The sequence below is a fragment of the Notamacropus eugenii genome, chromosome 1, assembly GCF_028372415.1.
Source record: "Notamacropus eugenii isolate mMacEug1 chromosome 1, mMacEug1.pri_v2, whole genome shotgun sequence".
Taxonomy (NCBI): Eukaryota; Metazoa; Chordata; class Mammalia; order Diprotodontia; family Macropodidae; genus Notamacropus; species Notamacropus eugenii.
In genome coordinates this window covers 149415491-149435264 of record NC_092872.1, presented here as the reverse complement: position 1 = coordinate 149435264, position 19774 = coordinate 149415491, and the positions used below count along the sequence as shown (strand labels likewise).

Genomic DNA, 19774 nt, shown 5'->3' with positions numbered 1-19774 from the left:
AGTCCTTGGTGGTGGTTCTGAGGTGAGAAGAAATACTCGTGTGGCAGAGCTGGTGGAAACTGTGAAGAGGAAATCCTACTCACAGTTCCAGGGCAGAAAAGAGTGCTTGTGGTTGCTCACACACCAGATTGCATGCCAGGGAAGGAGTAAACACCTGTCCTTTGATCATATCACTTCAGAAGAACTGAGAATTTACCGGTTCCAAGACGTATCTCTGAAAATAGCTACATGAAACCCCTGAAACGTGGGGCAGTACACCCTCTACTTAAGAAAGAGCTCAAAAGTCAAGTAACTAGCGGAGAAAATGACCAAAAAGGGGGAAAAAAAAATAAGACTATGGAAAGCTGCTTTCTTGGTGAAAAGGTATTCTCTTATGATGAGGAAGATTAAAGCATACAACCTGAGGAAAACAGCAAGGTCAAGGTTCCTACATTAAAAGCCTCAGAAAAACATGAAATGGTCTCAGGCTATGGAAGAGCTCAAAAAGAATCTTAAAAATCAAGTAAGAGGAATAGAAGGAAAACTGGGAAGATAAATCAGAGTGATGCAAAAAAATTATGAAAAATAAGCTAACAGTTTGCTAAAAGAAACCCCAAACAAATGCTAAAGAAAATAACACCTTTAAAAATAGACTAACTCAAATAGCAAAAGAGGTCCAAAAAGTCATTGAGAAGAATGCCTTAAAAAAGAGAATTGGTCAAATGGAAAAGGAGGTTCAAAAGCTCACTCAAAATTAGAATGTAGGAAATAATAGAAGCTAATTGACTTCATGAAAAATCAAGAAATTATAAAACAAAACCAAAAGAATGAAAAAATAGAAGACAATGTGAAATCTCACTGGAAAAACAAGTGACCTGGAAAATAGATCTAGGAGAGATAATTTAAAAATTATTGAACTACCTGAAAACCTGGATCAAAAAAAAGAACCTAGACATCATCTTTCAAGAAATTATCAAGGAAAATTGCCCTGAGGTTCTAGAACCAGAGGGGGAAAATAGATATTGAAAGAATCCACTGATCTCCTCTTGAGAGAGATCCCAAAAGGAAAACTAGTATTAATATTGTAGCTAAATTCCAGAGTTCTCAGGTCAAGGAGAAAATATTACAAGCATCCAGAAAGAAACAATTCAAGTATTGTGGAAACAATCAGGATAACATAGGATTTAGCAGCTTCTACGCTAAGGGATCAGAGGACTTGGATTATGATATTCCAGAGGTCAAAAGAGCTAGGATTAAATCCAAGAATCACCTACCCAGGAAAACTGAGTATAATAGTTTCAGGGAGAAAAATGGGATTTCAATGAAAAAGACTTTCAAGCATTCTTGATGAAAAGACCAGAGCTGAATAGAAAATTTGACTTTCAAACACAAGAATTAAGAGAAGCACAAAAAGGTAAGCAGGAAAGAGAAATTATAATGGACTTACTAAAGTTGAACTGTTTACATTCCTACATGGAAAGATAAGATTTGTAACTCTTGAAACTTTTCTCAGTATTTGGGTAGTTGGAGGGATTATACACATATATATCTATATATAGATTTATATCTATACCTATATTTCTATAGACAGAGAGCACAGGATGAGTTGAATAGGAAGGGATGATATCTAAAAAAATAAACTTAAGGGATAAGAAAAGAATATATTGGGAGGAGAAAGGGAGAAATAGAATGAGACAAATTATCTCTCATAAAAGAGGCAAGAAAAAACTTTTTCAATGGAGGGGAAAAGGGGGGAGGTGAGAAGGAAAAAGTGAAGCTTACTCTCATTTGGCCTAAGGAAGGAATAACATGTACACTCAATTCGGTATGAAAATCTATCTTACACTACAGGAAAATAGGGGAAAAGGGGATAAGTGCAGTGGGGGGGAATGATAGAAGAGAAATAGGAGGAGGGAGTAATTAGAAGTAAATACTTTTGGGGAGGGACAAGGTCAAAAGCGAGAATAGAAGAAATGGGGGGCAGGATAGGATGGAGGGAAATAGTCTTACACAACATGACTATTATGGAAGTCTTTTGCAAAACTACACATATATAGCCTATAGTGAATTGCTTGCCTTCTCAGTGAGGATGGGTGGGGAGGGAGGAAGATAGACAAGTTGGAACTCGAAATTTTAGGAATGAATGTTGAGAATTGTTTTTGCATACAACTGGGGAAATAAGAAATACAGGTAATGGGGTATAAGAAATCTATCTTGCCATACAAGAAAAGATAGAAGATGGGGATAAGGGAAGGGAGGGGTGTGACAGAAGGGAGGGCAGATTGGGGGAAAGGGTAATCAGAAAGCACGGTATTTTGGGGTGGGGAAAGGAGAGAGATGGGGAGAGAATTTGGAACTCAAAATTTTGTGGAAATGAATGGTGAAAGCTAAAAATAAATGAACATAAGACCAGAGCTGAATAGAAAATTCAACCTTCAAATACAAGAATGAAGAAAAACATGAAAAGGTAAACAGGAAAGAGAAGCCTTAAGGAACTCACTAAAGTTGAACTGTTTACATTCCTACATGGAAAGATGATATTTGTAATTCATGAGACCTTTCTCAGCACACACACGCACGCACGTGTGCGCGCGCACACACACACACGGCACAGGGTGAGCTGAATATGAAGGGAGGATAGCTAAAAAATAAAATTTAAGTGCTGAGAGAAATGTACTGGGAGAAAAAGAAAGGGAAAGGTAGAATGCAGTAAATTACCTCACATAAAAGAGGCAAGAAAGAGTTTTTACAATGGAGGGGGGTGGTGAGAGGGAATAAGTGAGCCTTACAATCATCAGATTTGGCTTAAGGAGGGAATAACACACATCAGTTAGGTATGGAAATTTCTCTTACCCTGCAGGAAGGCAATAGAGAAAGGGAAAGGAGAGGGAGAATAATAGAAACATGGCAAACTAAGGGAAGGGATAATCAGAAGAAACACTATTGTGGTGGGACAGGTCAAGGAAGAGAACAGAATAAATGCAGGCTAGGATTGAGAGAAATATGGTTAGTCTTTCACAACATGACTATTATGGAAGTGTTGTGAATGGCTACACATGTATGACCTATATCAACTTGCTTGCTCTCTCAATGAGGGGGTGAAGGGAGGGAGGGAATGTGGAACTCAATGCTTTAAAGATGAATGTTAAACTGTTTTTGCATCCAACTTGCTATCCAATGTATAGGCAATGGATATGTAAATCTATCTTGCCCTATAGGAAAATACAGAAAAATAGAAGAGAGTGGGAGGGGAGAAGGGGGTGGTGATAGAAGGGAGGACAGTTTGGGGAAAGGAATGGTTGGGGTGCACATTGTCCTGGGGGAGGGTGAGAGATACGGAGAAAATTTGGAATTCAAAACCTTGTGGAAATGTTGAAAACTAAAAATAAGTTATATTTTAAAGAATTCAACATCTATTATCAAGTTAATTTTTAAGCCAGAGGTCATGCTTTAACAATGGTTTAAAAATTTCCTTTTTATCGTGAAGCACTGCTTACATTGGGAAGTCTTCATCTTGCCATTCTTCCTTAAGTTCCACACCTTCCATCCTTAGCCTGGCTTCAATATCAACCACAAATTCCTGGTAATCCAGAGAACCACTGACCTACGATAGAGCAAGACAAAGATTTTATTGTTAGGATAATCAGTTCATTTCTTCTCTATTCTCCCCTTCTGTCTGTTAAAATGTTTTCACCTACTTAAAAATGAATTCTTAAAAATAGGTTATCTCTAATGTGTCAAGATATGACCATCACAGCAAGTTATTCAGGAGAAAAGATTCATATTTACCAACTCCAACCTACAAAAGTAATATCAATCATTTGGAAGTTTTCTTCTATTTGGGGTTCCATGATGTTTTTTGTTGGTTTTCTTAGTATTCCAATGCCCTTCACTGGTTTCTCTTTGTCTTTGCACCCCATAAATGTAGACAACTCCCAAGGTTCTTTCTGTCCTTAGGACATCTCATCACCTCATATGACTAACTGAATATTAAATGCATTGAGAATACAACAAAAACGTGACTGTACCTCAAGGAACTTCTTTTTTACTGATTTCAATCACCATCTTTTGTCCTTTATTTATTTTTAGCTTTCAACATTCATTTCCACAAGTCTGAGTTCCAAATTTTCTCCCTATCTTTCCCCTTCCAAAACACCGTGCCCCTTCCCCCAACTGCTCTCCTTTCCATCACACCTCTCCCCCCTTCCCTAATCCTTATCTTCTCTCTTTTCTTGTAGGGCAAGATAGATTTCTATATCCCATTGCCTATATTTCTTATTTCCCAGTTGCATTCAAAAACAATTCTCAACATTCATTCCTTAAACCTTGAGTTCCAACTTCTCTCCCTTCCTCCCTCCCCACCCATCCCCACCAAGAAGGCAAGTAATTCAACATAGGCTATAGATGTGTAGTTTTGCTAAAGATTTCCATAACAGATTAATTATATTTCCTTCCATCCTATCCTGCCCCCTGTTTATTCTATTCTCTTTAGACCTTATCCCTCCCCTAAAGTATCAAGTGTCAATCACCATCTTTATGTAGATGATTCCTCCAATTTCAACATGCCTACCCCCAGAACCTCTCCATCTGGATATCCTGCTGATGTCTACAACAGAACTTACATCTTCTCTCAAAAACCTACACCCTCTTGATGTCCCTACTTCAGCAACTCAAAACTGACTTTTCTACTTCAACCTCTGAAGTCCAGTTTCCAAGTCCTATACTTTCTTTTTCTAAAACCTTTTATCAGTCCTCTCTATTAAGGCCTCTGGAGCACAATCACCTAATCACTACATCTCCTTGGTTGCAGTTACCTTTATCTGTTTCCAATCTATTTCCCACTTTATGATAAAATTCAAGGCAAAGTCTGTCAATTCATTTTTGTATTCTCACACCCAAGTAGAGAGCCCCACTCACAGAAAGCACTTGATAACTTTGCTGAACTGAACACGGACAAATAGGCTTCTTTAGAATTTTTATACAGCACAAAAAACAATATTCATAATTATAACTTTGTGTCAGGATTAGGCACCTAAAGGATTTTTCTTTAAGTTCTACACCCACAGTATATTTCTTAATGTGGTGGGGGTTTTGTTTATTTTGTGGTTGGTAAAAACCCAAGGGGACAAAAACAAAATTTAACATTTTTGCTATTTCACAGCAAATTTTCAGATAAGGAAGTAGACTAGTCAGTCAAGATGGGCCAATTTAGTCAGAGTTCTGTACTTGGAAATATTAGCATCTAAAAGATTTAAGAACAGGAAGCTAAGGAGGAAGGCTAGTATAAACACAGCCGCTTTGATGGAAATCAAAGTACTACTGACTCATAAATTTAACTCCTGTGACTAGCTACTTTTTTCTTCAAAAATAATTACAAATTAGAAGAAAATGCTGACAGCAACAATCAAGAAAATTAACATGATTAACTTGATTTGTTAAACTACATATTGGTCGCTGGTGTTCATATGACTCACTTAGGTAAACACTGAAGATTTATATTAAGGGAGTAGTTGAGAAAAATTTGACTCCCTCTGCTCAGGCAAACGAGATGCCTAGAAATAAATAAAGCACTACAGGAATAAGAGTAGAAATGTCTTAAGTTTATAATCCAATAAATTAAGGATTTCCTCCCAGATACTGCTTCTGTAGAGGATAACTTGATGAATCCAGTGGAGATGAAGAAACCAGAGCGAGGAGCAGCAGCCCACTAAGGTTACACACACACAGACACACAGACACTCTCCTCAAATGTACTTCTTCCCTCCACTGTCTCTTATAATATAATTATCTTCTTGCAAGGGTCTGCTCCAGGGTCACTTTGCAAAACCTTTTCCCCATTCTTCCTACCTCCATGTTTTCTCTTACCTCTAAACATAACCTTCTCAACCTATTTCCTCTTCTGTGGTGCTGGTGCTAGCAGTACTAAGTTGTTTCAGTCTTTCCTGACTCTTCATGACTCCATTAGGAGTCTTCTTGGCAAAGATATTGGAATGGTTTGCTATTTTCTTCTCTAGACTATTTGACAGATGAAAAACTGAGGCAAACGGTTAAAGTGACTTGCCCAGGGACACATAGCTACTAAGTGTCTGAGGCCACATTCCAACTCACTTGAGGTCTTCCCTCCTCCAGGCCCAGTTCCTCATCTGTAAAAAAAAAATCAGGATAATGATAGCACCTACCTTACAGGGTAATATTTATAAAGTACTTAATATAAATGTTATTACTTATCATTCCCTACTTATTTGTGTTTTATATTATCACCTGAGTAGAATGCACATTCCTTGAAGAAAAGAACAGGTTTTTATTTTGTCTATCTCCAATGATTGCACACAGTAGGTATTTAGGAAGCCCTTTCTATTTTTTGGACACCATTAACTAAAAAGTTCTTCATGCTAGGTCAAAATCTGCCTCTCACCAAAAGGTTCTAACTACATTCTCTAAAGCCTGTGGGTATTGAAAAGGAAGGCACAGAACAGTGTTCCGGGGCAAAAATAAGAAAAGGATGAGGATCCAGCAAAAAGGACCGAGAAGTCTCAAGACAGGAGCAGAGAATAAGCTTTAAGAGTATAGTCAAGTGTCAAAGAATGCAGAGGTGAAGGAGAATGAAGACTGAGATAAAATGCAAGATTCAGCAGTCAAGAGAAAAACTGTTTAATTATCAAGAGATAATTCTCTGGAAGGGAAAAATTTTACTAGAGTGGTTAGAAGTCAAAGTAGTAGTCAAAGGCTAGACTACAGAAGGTTTAATATGTGGGAAAAGAGAAAAGTAGAGTCAAAAAATACAGCTTTGTTCTAGACTGAAAGGGAGACAAACAACAGACTGATGACTGCAATGGGAAAGGAGATGATGGATTCTGTCGGACAGCACATGATGGGTTAGACAAAGCAGAATATTTAAGCCTCTCGTGTGTAAAGCATGGTGCTTTACTAAAAATAAAACACTGAGAGAAGACCTGGTCCTTCCCCTCTCGTGGTCTACAGTCTGGCAAGAGGATAAAACTGTACAAAATAGCTGTGATAAAATTTTTACATCAGTTATCTTTGAAAAAATTATTTGTTCTATGAGATGGCTTTCTGGGAGGGCAAAAGGGAAGTAATATAAAATAGGGAAATTTAGGCACTGTAAAATAAAGGGAAATTTAGCTGGTATAAAAATTAAAGATAACAATAATATTTTTTAAAAATCCTTTGTCTAATGTTCAAGATATTTGGAAACTACCACAAATATGTAGGACAAAAACAGTCAACATTAATTAAATGCTTACTATGTGCCAGGCATTGCACTAGGTGCTAGGGTCACAAAGGCAAAAATGGGGAGAAAACAATGAAAATAAACATACTGAAGAAATCTATATATGGGATAAATAGGAAATATTAACAAAGTGAAGGTAATGGAATTAGGAAAGGTTGGAAAAGGCTTCCTGTAAAGGATGGAATTTTTGATGTGACTTAAAGGAAGTGAAGGAAGTTAGTAGACAGAAAGGAGGATCACATTTGAAACAACAGCCAGAGAAAATGTCCCATGCTGAGATGGAATGTCTATCTCTTGTTCATGGAACAGCAAGAAGGCCAGTGTCACTGTATAGAAGACTATATAGCAGGGACAACAGTGTAAGAAGACTGGAAAAGGAAAACGGGAACTAAGTTATGAAGGGTTTTGAGCTCTAGAGGATTTTATATTTGATTCTGGAGGTGACAAGGAACCACTGGAGTTTTTTGGTTTGCTTGGTACTTTTTTTTTTAAGCAAAGGTAACATGGTTAGACCTGGGCTTTGGGAAAATCACTTTGGTAGCTGAATGGAGGACAGCTTTGAAGTATGGAGAGATTTGAAGCAGGCAGACCTACCAGTAGGCTATTGCAACAGTCCAGGTATGAAGTAATAAGGGCCTGTACACTATTGTGGTGGCAGGGTCAGGGGAGAGAAAGGTTTCACCAAGAGATGGTTTCATCCAAGAGATGCTGCAAAGGTGAAATCAACAGGCCTTGGCAACAGATTAGATATGGGAGGAGGGAATAAGAGATGGTGAGGAGTAGAGGATGTCTCCTAGGTTATGAGGCTGAGGGGAATGCATTGTGTTGCCCCAAAAACCAAGAGAGAAGAGTCACGTAAGAGAAGGTGAACAACACTGTCAAAGGCTGCAGAGGTTAAGAAGAATGACGAATGAGAAGAAGACAGTGAGGCTGGCAACTAAGATATCACTGGCAACTTTGGGGAGGGAACTTACTGTGGAATGATAAGGTTAGAAGCAAGACTATAAGGGATTAAGAAAAGAGTGGGAAGAGAGCAAATGGAGGCCCTTACTGCAGGCCTTTTCAAGGAGTCTAGCTACAAGGGGCAGAAAAAATACAGGATGCCGGTTAGTGTGGTAGAAGGATCAAAATGAGAGTTTTCAGGAGAACAGAGATATGAGAATGTTTGTAGGCAGCAAAGGATGGGCCAGTAAATGGTGAAAAACTGAAAATACATGAAAAAGTGGAGATGACTATGGGGGCAACATGCTGGAGGAGACAGGATAGGACAGAATGGGATTGTTTGACCAGGTAGAGGGGTTAGCCTTGGTAAGGAGTAAGGCCACTTCATTATGTGAGGTGAAGGAGCAGATAGTGGCAGGCGGCACCTGAGTAACAGGAGATGAGGAAAAGAGGAGAAGAGGAAGCTCAGGGGACCAAGTATCATTCTTAAATGGCTAAGTGGTCAAAACACATTAAGTTGTAATCAAAAGAAAGACTCCAAATGGGTAAGAGAAATGCAACCAACACAACTGTGAGGTTTTGCTTTCTATAGCAAACTGGGGAAGATGGATAAGAGTGGAAACTGTCACTCTTAGAATGGCTATATAAAGATCCTAAGTTTTCAACTTTCATTTTTATAAGATTTTGAGTTCTAAATTTTTTTCCCTTCCGCCCTCCCCAAGATGCCAAGCAATCTGACGTAGGTTATACATGTACAATCATGTGGAAATATTTCCACATTAGTCAGAACAAAAGGGAAAAATCATGAGAAAGAAAAAAAGTGAAAATATTATGCTTTGATTTGTATTCAGACTGCATAGCTCTTTCTCTGGGTGTGGATAGCATTTTCCATTGAGTCTTTTGGAAATGTCTTAGATCACTGTATTATTGAGAGGAGCCAAGTCTATCAAAGCTGATTATCACACAATGTTGCAGTTATTGTGTACAATGTTCTCCTGGTTCTGCTCACTTCACTTAGCATCAGGTCATATTAAATCTTTTTTCTGAAATCCATCTGCTCATTGTTTCTTATAGCACAATAGTATTATAACATTCATATACTACAACTTGTTCAGCCATTCCCCAATTGATGGGCAGCCTCTCAATTTCTAGTTCTTTGCCACCACAAAAAGAGCTGCCATATTTTTGTATGTGTGGGTCCTTTCCCCTGTTTAATGATCTCTTTGGGATATAGGTCTAGCAGTGGTATTGATGGATCAAAGGGTCTGAACATTTGTATAGCCCTTAATGCTCTCCAGAATGGTTGGATCAATTCACAACTCTACCAACAATGCATTAGTGTTCCAATTTTCTCCCTCTTCTTACCATGTATCTCCAAGGAGGTCAAATATAGAAAGGTCTCAAACATACCAAAATGGTCATAGTAGTCTTTTTTGTGATTGTAAAGGATGATGAGTACCAGTGAATGGATAACGGATAAACAAATTGTGGTATATAATATAAACTAAAATTACTATGCCCTAAGAAATTACAGACATGAAAAATTCAAAGAAACAGGAAAATTGATGAAGCTTGGCCTCAGAGAGAAATAAGAAAATGTTCTTCCCTTTATGCAGAAGTGAGGGACTACATATATAGAATAAACTATCACAATCCATTTGTGGAACTTGTGTTTTAAAATCTATTCCGTGGGAAAACTTAGTAGGCAAGGAAGGGATATATTTGGAAATGAGCATGATTTTAAAACAAAAAAGGCATCACTTTAAAAATAGCCAGAGTACATACTGTACTCACGGCATTAGGTAATATGGGACTGGAAGTCATTACTGACCAGGGGAATCAAGAAAGGCTTTCTGAAAGAGACATTGTTTGAAATGGGTTTTCAAGAATATATAGGAATTCAAATGCCCAAGAGGACATTTCAAGGACAAGGACAAGAATAGCCTGAGCAAAGGTGTGAGAGGCAAAAAAACCAGTCCAGATGGACCATAATCTACACAAAGGGTAACACTAAACTAAATCTAATATCACTGATAAGGTCTGACCAAGTCAGACTACAGTAATAATATCCAGCATTTATATGGTATTGTAAGGTTTGCAAAGTGCTTTATAAATATCTCATTTTAATCCTGACAACCCTGAAAGGTAGATGCCATTATTATCCTTATTTTACAAATTAAGAAGCTGAGGCTGACAGGTTACGTGATTGACCAGGGTCACACAGTAAGACCTTAACATATTTACAAATTATTCCTCTACCAACAAGTGCTTTTGAAGTTTGTATTCTTACACCATGCCGGGCATACAAAGACAAATGAAACTGCTCTCAAGCTTACATTCTAGTGTAGGGAACAAAACCGACCTATGTAAACATATACAAGATAATAGCTGGGATGATCAGGAAAAGCTTCATGTAAGAAGTAGAATATGAGGGAAGCACTGAAGGAAACTAGAAATTCTAGGAGACAAAGGTCAAGAGGAAGTACATTCAGGAACAGCTATGTAAGTCAGTATGACCACAGTGTCCTGCATAATAAAGCCAGGAAAGATAGCATAGAGAAAGGTTATGACAGGCTCAAAATGACAGAAGATTTTTACTTTAACTCTAGGGGTAATGGAGTTTATTAAGTAGAAGAGTAACTTAGCTAGACCAATGCTTTAGGAATATCATTTTGGCAACTGTGTGGAGGATGGACTGCAGTGGAGAAGAGACTTGAAACAAGACCATTTAGGAGGCTACCGAAAGTCAAAGAAGGAAGTGATAAATACCTGAACTAGGGAAGTAGAAGCAGTGAAGGTGATAGATGAAAGATACTGTGAAAATATGACAATTCTCAAGAGCTCCCTTTTCTCCCCTCCTCAATTCAAATCACTCAAAAATGCCTTCCCCCTACTATCTTCTTCACTACTGTCTCAAATGAAGAGTTGATCCTTTGATTTGCCAAATCTACCCCTTTTACAAGCACCCATGATCTCAGTCCATACTCTCCATCAGACTGACTCTATTATCATCCCACTAACTAATCCTAATCTCTCCCTTTTACTGCCTGCTTTCCTGCTGCATAAAAAACATTAACCATATCTGCCCCTTTAAAAAAAAAAAAACCCACTGGATAAAATTTACAAGTTCTCTTCCCATATCTTTCTCATAAGTGCCAAATCTAATAGTGTCCTCCCCTCATTTTCATCCTTTTTGATCTCTGTGCAGCTGGCAACACTGTCAATCACCCTCTTCTCTCTACATTTTCATGACATTACTCTATCCTCTCTTCCTACTTGTCTGACTGCTCCTTCTGGGTCTCTATTAGTTGAATCTTTGTAGGTAACACCCACTAACCACCAGGCGTTCCTCAGAGGTCTGTCTTAGGTCCTCTTCTCCATTTATATTACACTTGGAGATCTCATCAGCTTCCCATGGTTTCAATTATAATCTACATGCTGATGATTCTTAGATCTACTTAGCCAACCCTAATCTATCTACAAACCTCCCAAAGTCTCAACTCTCCAACTACCTATTATATCTCTCAAAGAGGATGTCCCATAGACATCTTTAATTCAATATATCCAAAACTGAATTCATTATCTTCACCCTCAAACCCTCCCCCCTTCTAAACTTCCCTCTTATTAAGGATACCACCATCCTCCCAGTCATCTAGGTTGAAAACCCAGGTGTTATTCTCAGCTCCTCACTCTGTTACCCCTCCCTTCCTAACATGCCTAAATTATTATAAAAGCCTGTTAGTATATGCACCCCTTTTATCCTCTGACACGACCACTACTAATCTGGTCCTAACACCTGTCACCTGGAATATTGCTATAGTTTTCTGGTTAATCTCCCCATCTCAAGTCTTTCCCCACTCCAGTCCACCCTCTATTCAGCGGTCAAAAACGTCTTTCTAAAATACATGTGATCATGTCAACAATTGTTCCCCACATCATTTAAAAATTCCATTGGCTATCACCTCCAAGATCAAATATAAAATCCCACTTGGCATTCAAATTCCTTTAAAATCTGAATCCCTGTACCTTTCTAGTTTTCAAATGCCTTACTCCCCACTCCTTATACTTTCTGGCCCCAGAGTTTTTCACAGAAGACACTCCCCCCATTCACCAACTTAGGCATTTTCATTGGCTATCCCTCATGCCTGGAATACTTTCTCTCCTCCTCTCTTGTCAAAGCTAAAATCTCATTTTCTGTGACAAATCTTTCTTGCAACACCCCTCCTCCCATGCTAGTGACTTCCCCTCTCTATCACCTCTCTCCAATTTATCTTGTTTGTACACAGTTTTCATGTGATTTCCCCTATTAAACTAAGCTCTTATTCTCAACTCTGTAGTCTGTGTTCTAATCTCATCATTCAATGGAAATTTCTTTCCAATGAGAGAAGTTACCAACAATCCCTTAATTGCCAACTCTAATGGCTGTCTCTGGACACCAGCTTCTCCTTTCATCCTCTTCTTGATTCTCTTTTCTCTGTATTATTGTGACACTGCTTCTTCTAGTTTTCCTCCTACCTATCTGATTGCTCCTTCTCAGTCTATGTTGGATATTTTATTTAGATCACAGGTGTCCTGTCCCTCAAGGCTCTGACCTGGGCCCCCTTTGCCTTTTTTACTCTTTCACTTGGTAATCTCATCAGCCTCCAAGGATTATCATCTCTAGGCAGATGATCTTCAGATTTCTTTATCTAGCCCTAACTTATTTCCTATTTCTGTTTCTAGTCCTGCATCAACAAAGGCTTTGGACATCTTGAAATGGATGTCCTGTAGACCAGACATGTCAAACATGGCTCACAACACTCCAAGTACAGCCTGAATCAGATTAAAATGTAGTTCCTATCTTACCTGAGTTTGACATTACTGCTGTAGATTAAACTCATTATGTCCAAAAGTGAACTAACATCTTTCAGTTCAAACCTTCCCTTCTTAGTCACACTTCAATTTAGGTTTATCCTTCAGTCATCATTCAAATACATCACCTCCCCCACCCTCCACAGGAACATAAAGGTAAAGTTTCATGCAAAAATGGACATGATAAAAGAAAAAAAATGGTAGGGATATACTACAAGCAGAAGAGATTAAGACATGGCAAGAATACACAAAAAGAATTATATAACCACAATGATGTGGCTACTGATCCAGAGTCAGATATCCTGGAGAATAAAGTCAAGTGAGTTTTAGGAAACATAGCTAACAATAAAGTTTATGGAGGTGATGGGATTCCAGATGAGTTATTTAAAACCCTGATTCTGTTAAAGTGCTGCACTCAATATACCAGCAAATTTGTAAAACACAATAGCAACTACTGGATTGGAAAAGATCAGTTTATGTCCCAATCCTAAAAAAAGGTATGTTCAAATTACTGAACAACTTCACTTATTTTACACACCAGCAAGGTTGTGCTTAAGATTCTGCAAGTTAGGCTTCAGCAATGTGAACCAAGAATTATCAGCTGACTAGTTTTCAAAGAGGAACTAAAGATCAAATTGCCAACATTCACTGGATTATGGAGAAGGCAAAGGAGTTCCAGAAAAACATCTACTTCTGCTTCATTGACTACAGTAAAGCCTTTGACTGTGTGGATTACAACCAAATGTGGCAAGTCCTCAGAGATGGGAGTACCAGATTACCTTCATTGTTTCCTGAGGAACCTGTATTCTGGCCAAGAAGCAACAGTTAGAACTGAACATGGAACAACTAACTGGCTTAAGTCTACAAAAGTAAAACAAAGTTGTATATTATCACTTTATTTAACTTATATGTAGAGAACATCATGGAAAATGCCAAAATGGATGAATCAAAAGCCAGAATTAAGACTGCTAGGAGAAATAGCTATACAGATTAATATGTTCGTCCTTCGTTGCTGAAGACCATGCCATCAGAGAAATAATGACATGACTTGCACTTGATTTTGAGTAAGGGAGGGCTGATACCGATTAATATCATTCTGATGGAAGAAAATGAAGAGAAATTAAGAAGCCTCTTGATGGGGATCAAAGAGGAGAGTGGTAAAAGGTAGTTTGAAGCTTTATATCAAACTAAGATCTTGGCAACTGGTGCCATCACTTCCTGGCAAATAGAAGGAGAAGAAATGGTAGCAGATTTTATATTCTTGGGCTCGAAGATCATTGCAGACAGCAACTGCAACCATGAAATGAAAAAGTTTGCATGTTGGAAGGAAAGCTATGACAAATCTGGACAGCATACTAAAAAGCAGAGACATCACCTTGCTGACAAATATCTGTATAGCTGGCTATGATTTTTCCAGTAGCAATACATGACTGAGAGCTGAGATGAACACAGTAGAATAGATATTTTCAAATTTTGGTGCTCAAGAAGACTTTTGAGAATCCTCTGGACCACAAGGAGATCAAGTCAGTAATACTTAAATTACTTCAGGCTATTTGCTGGAAGGTCAAATATTGAAGCTGAAGCTTAAAATACTTTGGTCAGATAAGAAGCTAGGACTCCTTGGAAAAAAACCCTGATGTTGAGAAAGACTGAAGACAAAAGGAAAAGGGAAGGACAGAGGATGAGATACACAGAAAATATTATGGAAACAAAGAACATGAACTTGGACAGATTTTGCAGAGACAGTGGAAGATAGAAGGGCCTGGCATGCTATGTTCCATGGCGTCACTAAGAGGCAGGACATGGCTGAACAACCAGAACCCCTATAGCAAAGTCCTGTTGATTCTACCTTCACAAAACCTCTTGGCTATACTCCCTTCTCCTCCTTGGAAACAGCTTGGATTAGTCTCTTATTACTTCACTCCTGGGCTACTTCAAAAGTGCTCTGGTTGGTCTCCCTGCTTTAAGTCTCTCACCACTTCAGTCCATCCTATATTCAGTTGCCAAAGTTATCTTCCTAAACGCAAGTCTAATTATGTCACCATCCTACTCAGTAAACTCCACTGGCTCCTTGTTACTTTCATGATCAAATATAAAATCCTATTTGACTTTTAAAGTCTTTTACAACCTGGCCCCTTCCTACTTATCCACTCTTATAATTTGTACCCCTCAAGGTACTGGACAATCTATTAATGCCTTTTCATTTAATGTCTCCCCTACTTAGAATACTTTTACTTCCTGGCTTCCCTCAGGTGTCAGGTCAAATCCCACCTCCCAACAGAGGCCTTTCCTAGTACCTCTCAATACTGATGTGTTTTCCTCAGAGATTACCTCCAATCACTGTGTACATACCTTGTACTTACATAATTGTTTGCATGTAATACCCCCTATTAGAACGAATGCTCCTCAAGGGTAGGAGTTGTTTTTTCCTTCCTTTGTATTCCTAGCACTTCCTAGAACTTCACATAGTGCTCAGCACACACTAAGTGCTAATAAGTGCCAGCTGACTAGGAGGCAGAATCAAGACTTTTCAAATAATTTGGATATGTGGGGTAAGGGAGAGGGAAGGTGGGATAATGCCTACAATTTCATTTTAGTTCTGAACTATACTGCAATTGCTACAGGTTAGCCCCATTAATAAAACTGACAAAAGTGTAAGTTTGTATATTCAGGATTGCTCAAACTGAAATCCATTCTTACCAAGGTCTAGTCATAACTGCTAGAATAGACTTTGATAATAGTACTGTATGTTTAAATAAATTACATGGTGGGTAGACAGGATATGTTCAGACAAGAGTGTCATTATCTCCTTTTAAATGTTTTCAGATTTCCCCACCTTAAAGTCAACAATTTTGGTAACATTATAGGACATTACCACATAATCACCAAGATAAATCTTAAATGCTTTCCTGACATGATGCCCACTTACATGGCAAGGGAAAAATAGCAAAAAAAATTCCAGTTGTTGAAAAGTAAATTAAGGAGTCTCTAATCAAAAACTTTAAAGTCAAAGATGTTGCTTAATTGTTGGAAATCTAAATATACTAATTATAGTACAATTAAAAGAAAAAAATGTATAATACCTAAGAAACAGCAGGACTTAAAAGCCCTACTGCTGGTATACATGAAAAAAATGGGTAATAACTTTTAGCAACTACTTTTCTAACATCTAGTTGTATAATAGTAAATGTAAACATTTTGGCTGTAAAATAAAACGCTAATTTTGTATATTGGCAATTTTAAAAGAAATACCAGCAGTAATAAAATTGTAGGCTTAGGTTCATTGTAGGCCAAGTAATGATTAATCACTAAGAATAGGTAGAAGTAAAGAATCTAGCATTAAGTTTTGCCTCTGTAAAACGGAATTACCAGGCTTCTCTGGGGGTTTCAATTTATTAAATTAAGGAGAGAAAGAATAAAACTTTACACAGCACCTACTACATGCCAGGCACTGAACCAATAAGCACTTTTTACAAATATCTCCTTAGAGACCCCCAACAACCCTTGGCTGTAGGTGTTTATGTTATCCTTATTTTACAGTTGAGGAAACTGAGGCAAGCAAACGTTTACTTCCTTAGGGTCACACGCAGCTATTAAATGTCTGAATCTGCATTTGAAGTCGTCTTTCTAACTAGCTGTAAGCCCACCAGCTGCCGCAAAGGACAGGAGGAAGAGACTTGTAATCGACATAAAGGGCTACATAGTAGCTTAGGTTGTAACTCTGTACTAACAGCTTGAAACTGACTCTTACAGACTAGGAAGGTTCTGACACAAAAAGGACAGAAGAGGTGATTCAGCGTCTGAGCCTTCCGGCCCAGGTGGGTCTCTACTTGAGTCAATTTAACTGTTGAAAAGCTCTATCCCCAAAGCACTTTCTCCAGGAGCCCCGCGGCTCCTCTCGGGAACGTGTTTTCCGTAAGGTTAAGGAGGCCACAAAGGGGGCAGCCAGGTGAGCTCCCAGAAAAGGCCCTCGTTCATTATCCCCTGCTTCTCACACTTATTACAAACGCCTCTTCCGAAGCTACTCCCTAAGGGCACAAGGCGCCTAGGAAACTCGGGAAATGGCCCTGGGAAGCCACAGCCCGGCCACGGCAGGAAGGACCCGGGCTGCGCAGCCCCGACGCGCTGCTCTTCCGCCGCTGCCCCCAGCCCCAGGGCCAACGGAAGGGACAGGTAACACCCTAAGAGAGCCCGGGCAGCAATGATCCGGCCGCCGAGCGTCGGCGGACCGGCCCCGCCCGCCGCACTCTCCAGGCCCGGCCCGACCCCGTCCGGAGTCGCCGGGGTGGGCAGCTCCTCCCCGCCCCGGCCCCGCCGAGATCCCGCACCTACCCGGGAGGCAGCCTCCGGCTCCGGCTCCGGCTCCGGTTCCGGTTCCTCGTCCCCTTCGCCCCTCCAGGCCGGCGAAGCCGGGCGGACCGGCCTGGAGCTGGGCCCTGCGCGGGGCTCCCCCAGAGCCCCTAGGTCGGCGGCGGAGACCCCAGCCAGGTCCCCCAGCCGCAGCGGCAGCGGCAAGAGCGCTGACCTGGATGTAGATGGGGGCCTCGACGGAAGTGACAACATCGCTCCGCTTCCCTCGCCCGGGGTGGGGTGACACAAATTAGCGGAGAGGGGCCGCGGCGCCCGGCTTAAAGGAAGGAAGGAAGGAAACGAGAGGAAACCCCACCCCTGCAACGCCCGCCCGACCTTGCGCATGCGCGCTGACACCGAGACGCGGCGCTCGTCCCGTCGCCAGGGTAGCTGGGGAGAAGCTTTGCGCACGCGCAGTCCTCTCGAGGGATTCTCCTCGGCGGCTGCTGCCCTACTGAAAGTGGGGACTGTGGCTGCTTGACCAAAATCTCCCCCCAAATTCCCCATTTCTGCAGACTTGGAACCAGACCGCTTGGTTTCCTAGAAGCCTAAACTCTACCCCTCCGAGCCTTCCCCTTGGACATTAAATTACCACGGTCATCACTAAATTCACGGTCACCTTTGAATAAAACAGCACTTGAAGGTTTGCAGAGCATTTTGCAAAAACTGTTGTTTTTAAAAGTATATATATTTTGTCTTCTCAAGAACCCAGGGAGTTAGGTGCTGTTAATCTATCCATTTGACAGATGAGGAAACTGAGGCAGGAAGAGGTGGAGTGACTTGTCCAAGGTCACACGGGAGGTGTCTGAGGTCCGATTCGTACCCAGTACTTCTGGCTCCGGGCGCGGAGCTCTATCAGCGCCAGTCACCCATTGTCTTGTAAGCCCTTCCAGTTCCCCAGCCTTCTTTGGACTCTCTATAGCGCAGCCCGCAGCACGGTGCCTGGCACAGGGGTTTGTCCTGTGTTGTGGAAGAGGAGGGTGGCATCAGGGAGGTGATGCCATGACTGCCTGTGAATTGGATTGAAGCGAGGGAGGCTGTGCAGCGTCACCGGCTTCACTGTCTCCTCCGGAGCCATCTGGGTCCAATGCCCAGATACGGAATAGGATGACTGGAGACAGCCCCAGATGGGGGAGACCTTGAACCTTGTGTCCTGCCACATAGTAGTCGATGAAGAAGTGTTTATTGATTGATTGACCTCCTTAATTCCTCCTCATTCTTCAAAGTCCATTTCAAATGCCATCTCCTTCAGGAACACTTGCTAGGTATTATGTATCCCTTGGGGAAGTTGCTTAATCTTGCTGACTTTCCATTTTCTTTTATATAAAATGGAGGGGTTGAAGTATAAGTCTTTTAAGGTAAGGTCTAACTCTTAAGTCCTCCACTTACTTGGTTTAAATCTTTAATGGGATAGTACAGATAAAACAGTTTTCAAACCATCAAGTGATGTCAGCTGTTACTCATAATGTCAGTAAACAAAAGCTCTTATTAAAAAAAAAAAAATCCTCTGAGCCCAAACTCTTACCTAGGTGTGTAAGAAAGTATAAACTAAGATAAGACCCTGCCATCCTCAATCTAAGTCTAAAAACTGCTACTGAGAGGATTCAGGTGGTGTTTTGTTTTGTTTTAAGAAAAAAGGAAGGAGAAAAGAAAGAACAAGGGGTTTTGTTTTATTTTGTTTTTCTAAAGACTGAGAAGAAATAGAGAACCTCTTCAGCTTGATGCCAGGGCCGCCCTGACCCCTGTGTAACTGTCAGGGGATCAGGAATTTGACTTCTGCTCTGCCAACTCTCTACTCTCACAAGGCCACCAGTCTCTGAACCAAGACCCAACTGATTCACCCTGACCTTCCAGCAAAGCTCACACCCACTCACGAATTCATGGAGACCATCTTCTTAAAGAACTACGTCTACCTAGGATGAGTAACTCAGCCTTTCTTCTTTTAAACGACTCTGCCCCAGTACTCCACCCACCCTTGTCTTTCCGATGCTGGCACTGGTTGCAGGCAGCATAACCCACCCCGCTTTTAATCTCTTTCTCACTGATTTATAATCAAATAAACATTGGCTATTATAAAGGGCATGACAGTCTACTACTCCCATGGCTCCTGTGGAATTATATGAAAACTAGGTGATTAGCCCCCTTCTCTGACCACCTGTTCTCTCATAGACATTTATGTTGGCCCTATCCCTTCATTGCTCCTATGCTATCATGTGGACTATTACAAAAGCCTTCTAATTAGTATCCTTGACTCAAGTCCCTCAACTCCAATCCACTGTCCAATTGCCAAAGTGATTTTCCTCACGTGATCTAATCATGCCCCTCCTCTATTCAATAAATCCTATTACTGCTAGTATAAACTTTTTAAAAAGTCATTTATAATCTGGTGCCAATCTATCT

General features: G+C 40.3%; 1 protein-coding gene across 6 annotated transcripts in view; it reads right to left on the bottom strand.

Moving 5' to 3' along the window:
• BNIP2 (BCL2 interacting protein 2) overlaps nucleotides 1-18871 on the bottom strand; it is a 37721-nt gene extending 18850 nt beyond the window's left edge. For 4 of the 6 annotated variants that reach the window (XM_072616512.1, XM_072616507.1, XM_072616504.1 and 1 more), the window contains exons 1-2: nucleotides 17357-18871; nucleotides 3477-3583 (exon numbers count right to left, since the gene is read on the bottom strand). In XM_072616512.1, the coding sequence (XP_072472613.1) occupies nucleotides 3477-3583; nucleotides 17357-17881 (632 nt within the window). In that variant the 5' untranslated portion in view covers nucleotides 17882-18871. Of the gene's footprint in view, nucleotides 1-3476; nucleotides 3584-5844; nucleotides 6123-17356 lie in introns of all 6 variants that reach the window. The other 2 variants (XM_072616515.1, XM_072616519.1) reach the window with 2 other exon arrangements.
• Nucleotides 18872-19774: the final 903 nt, after the last annotated feature.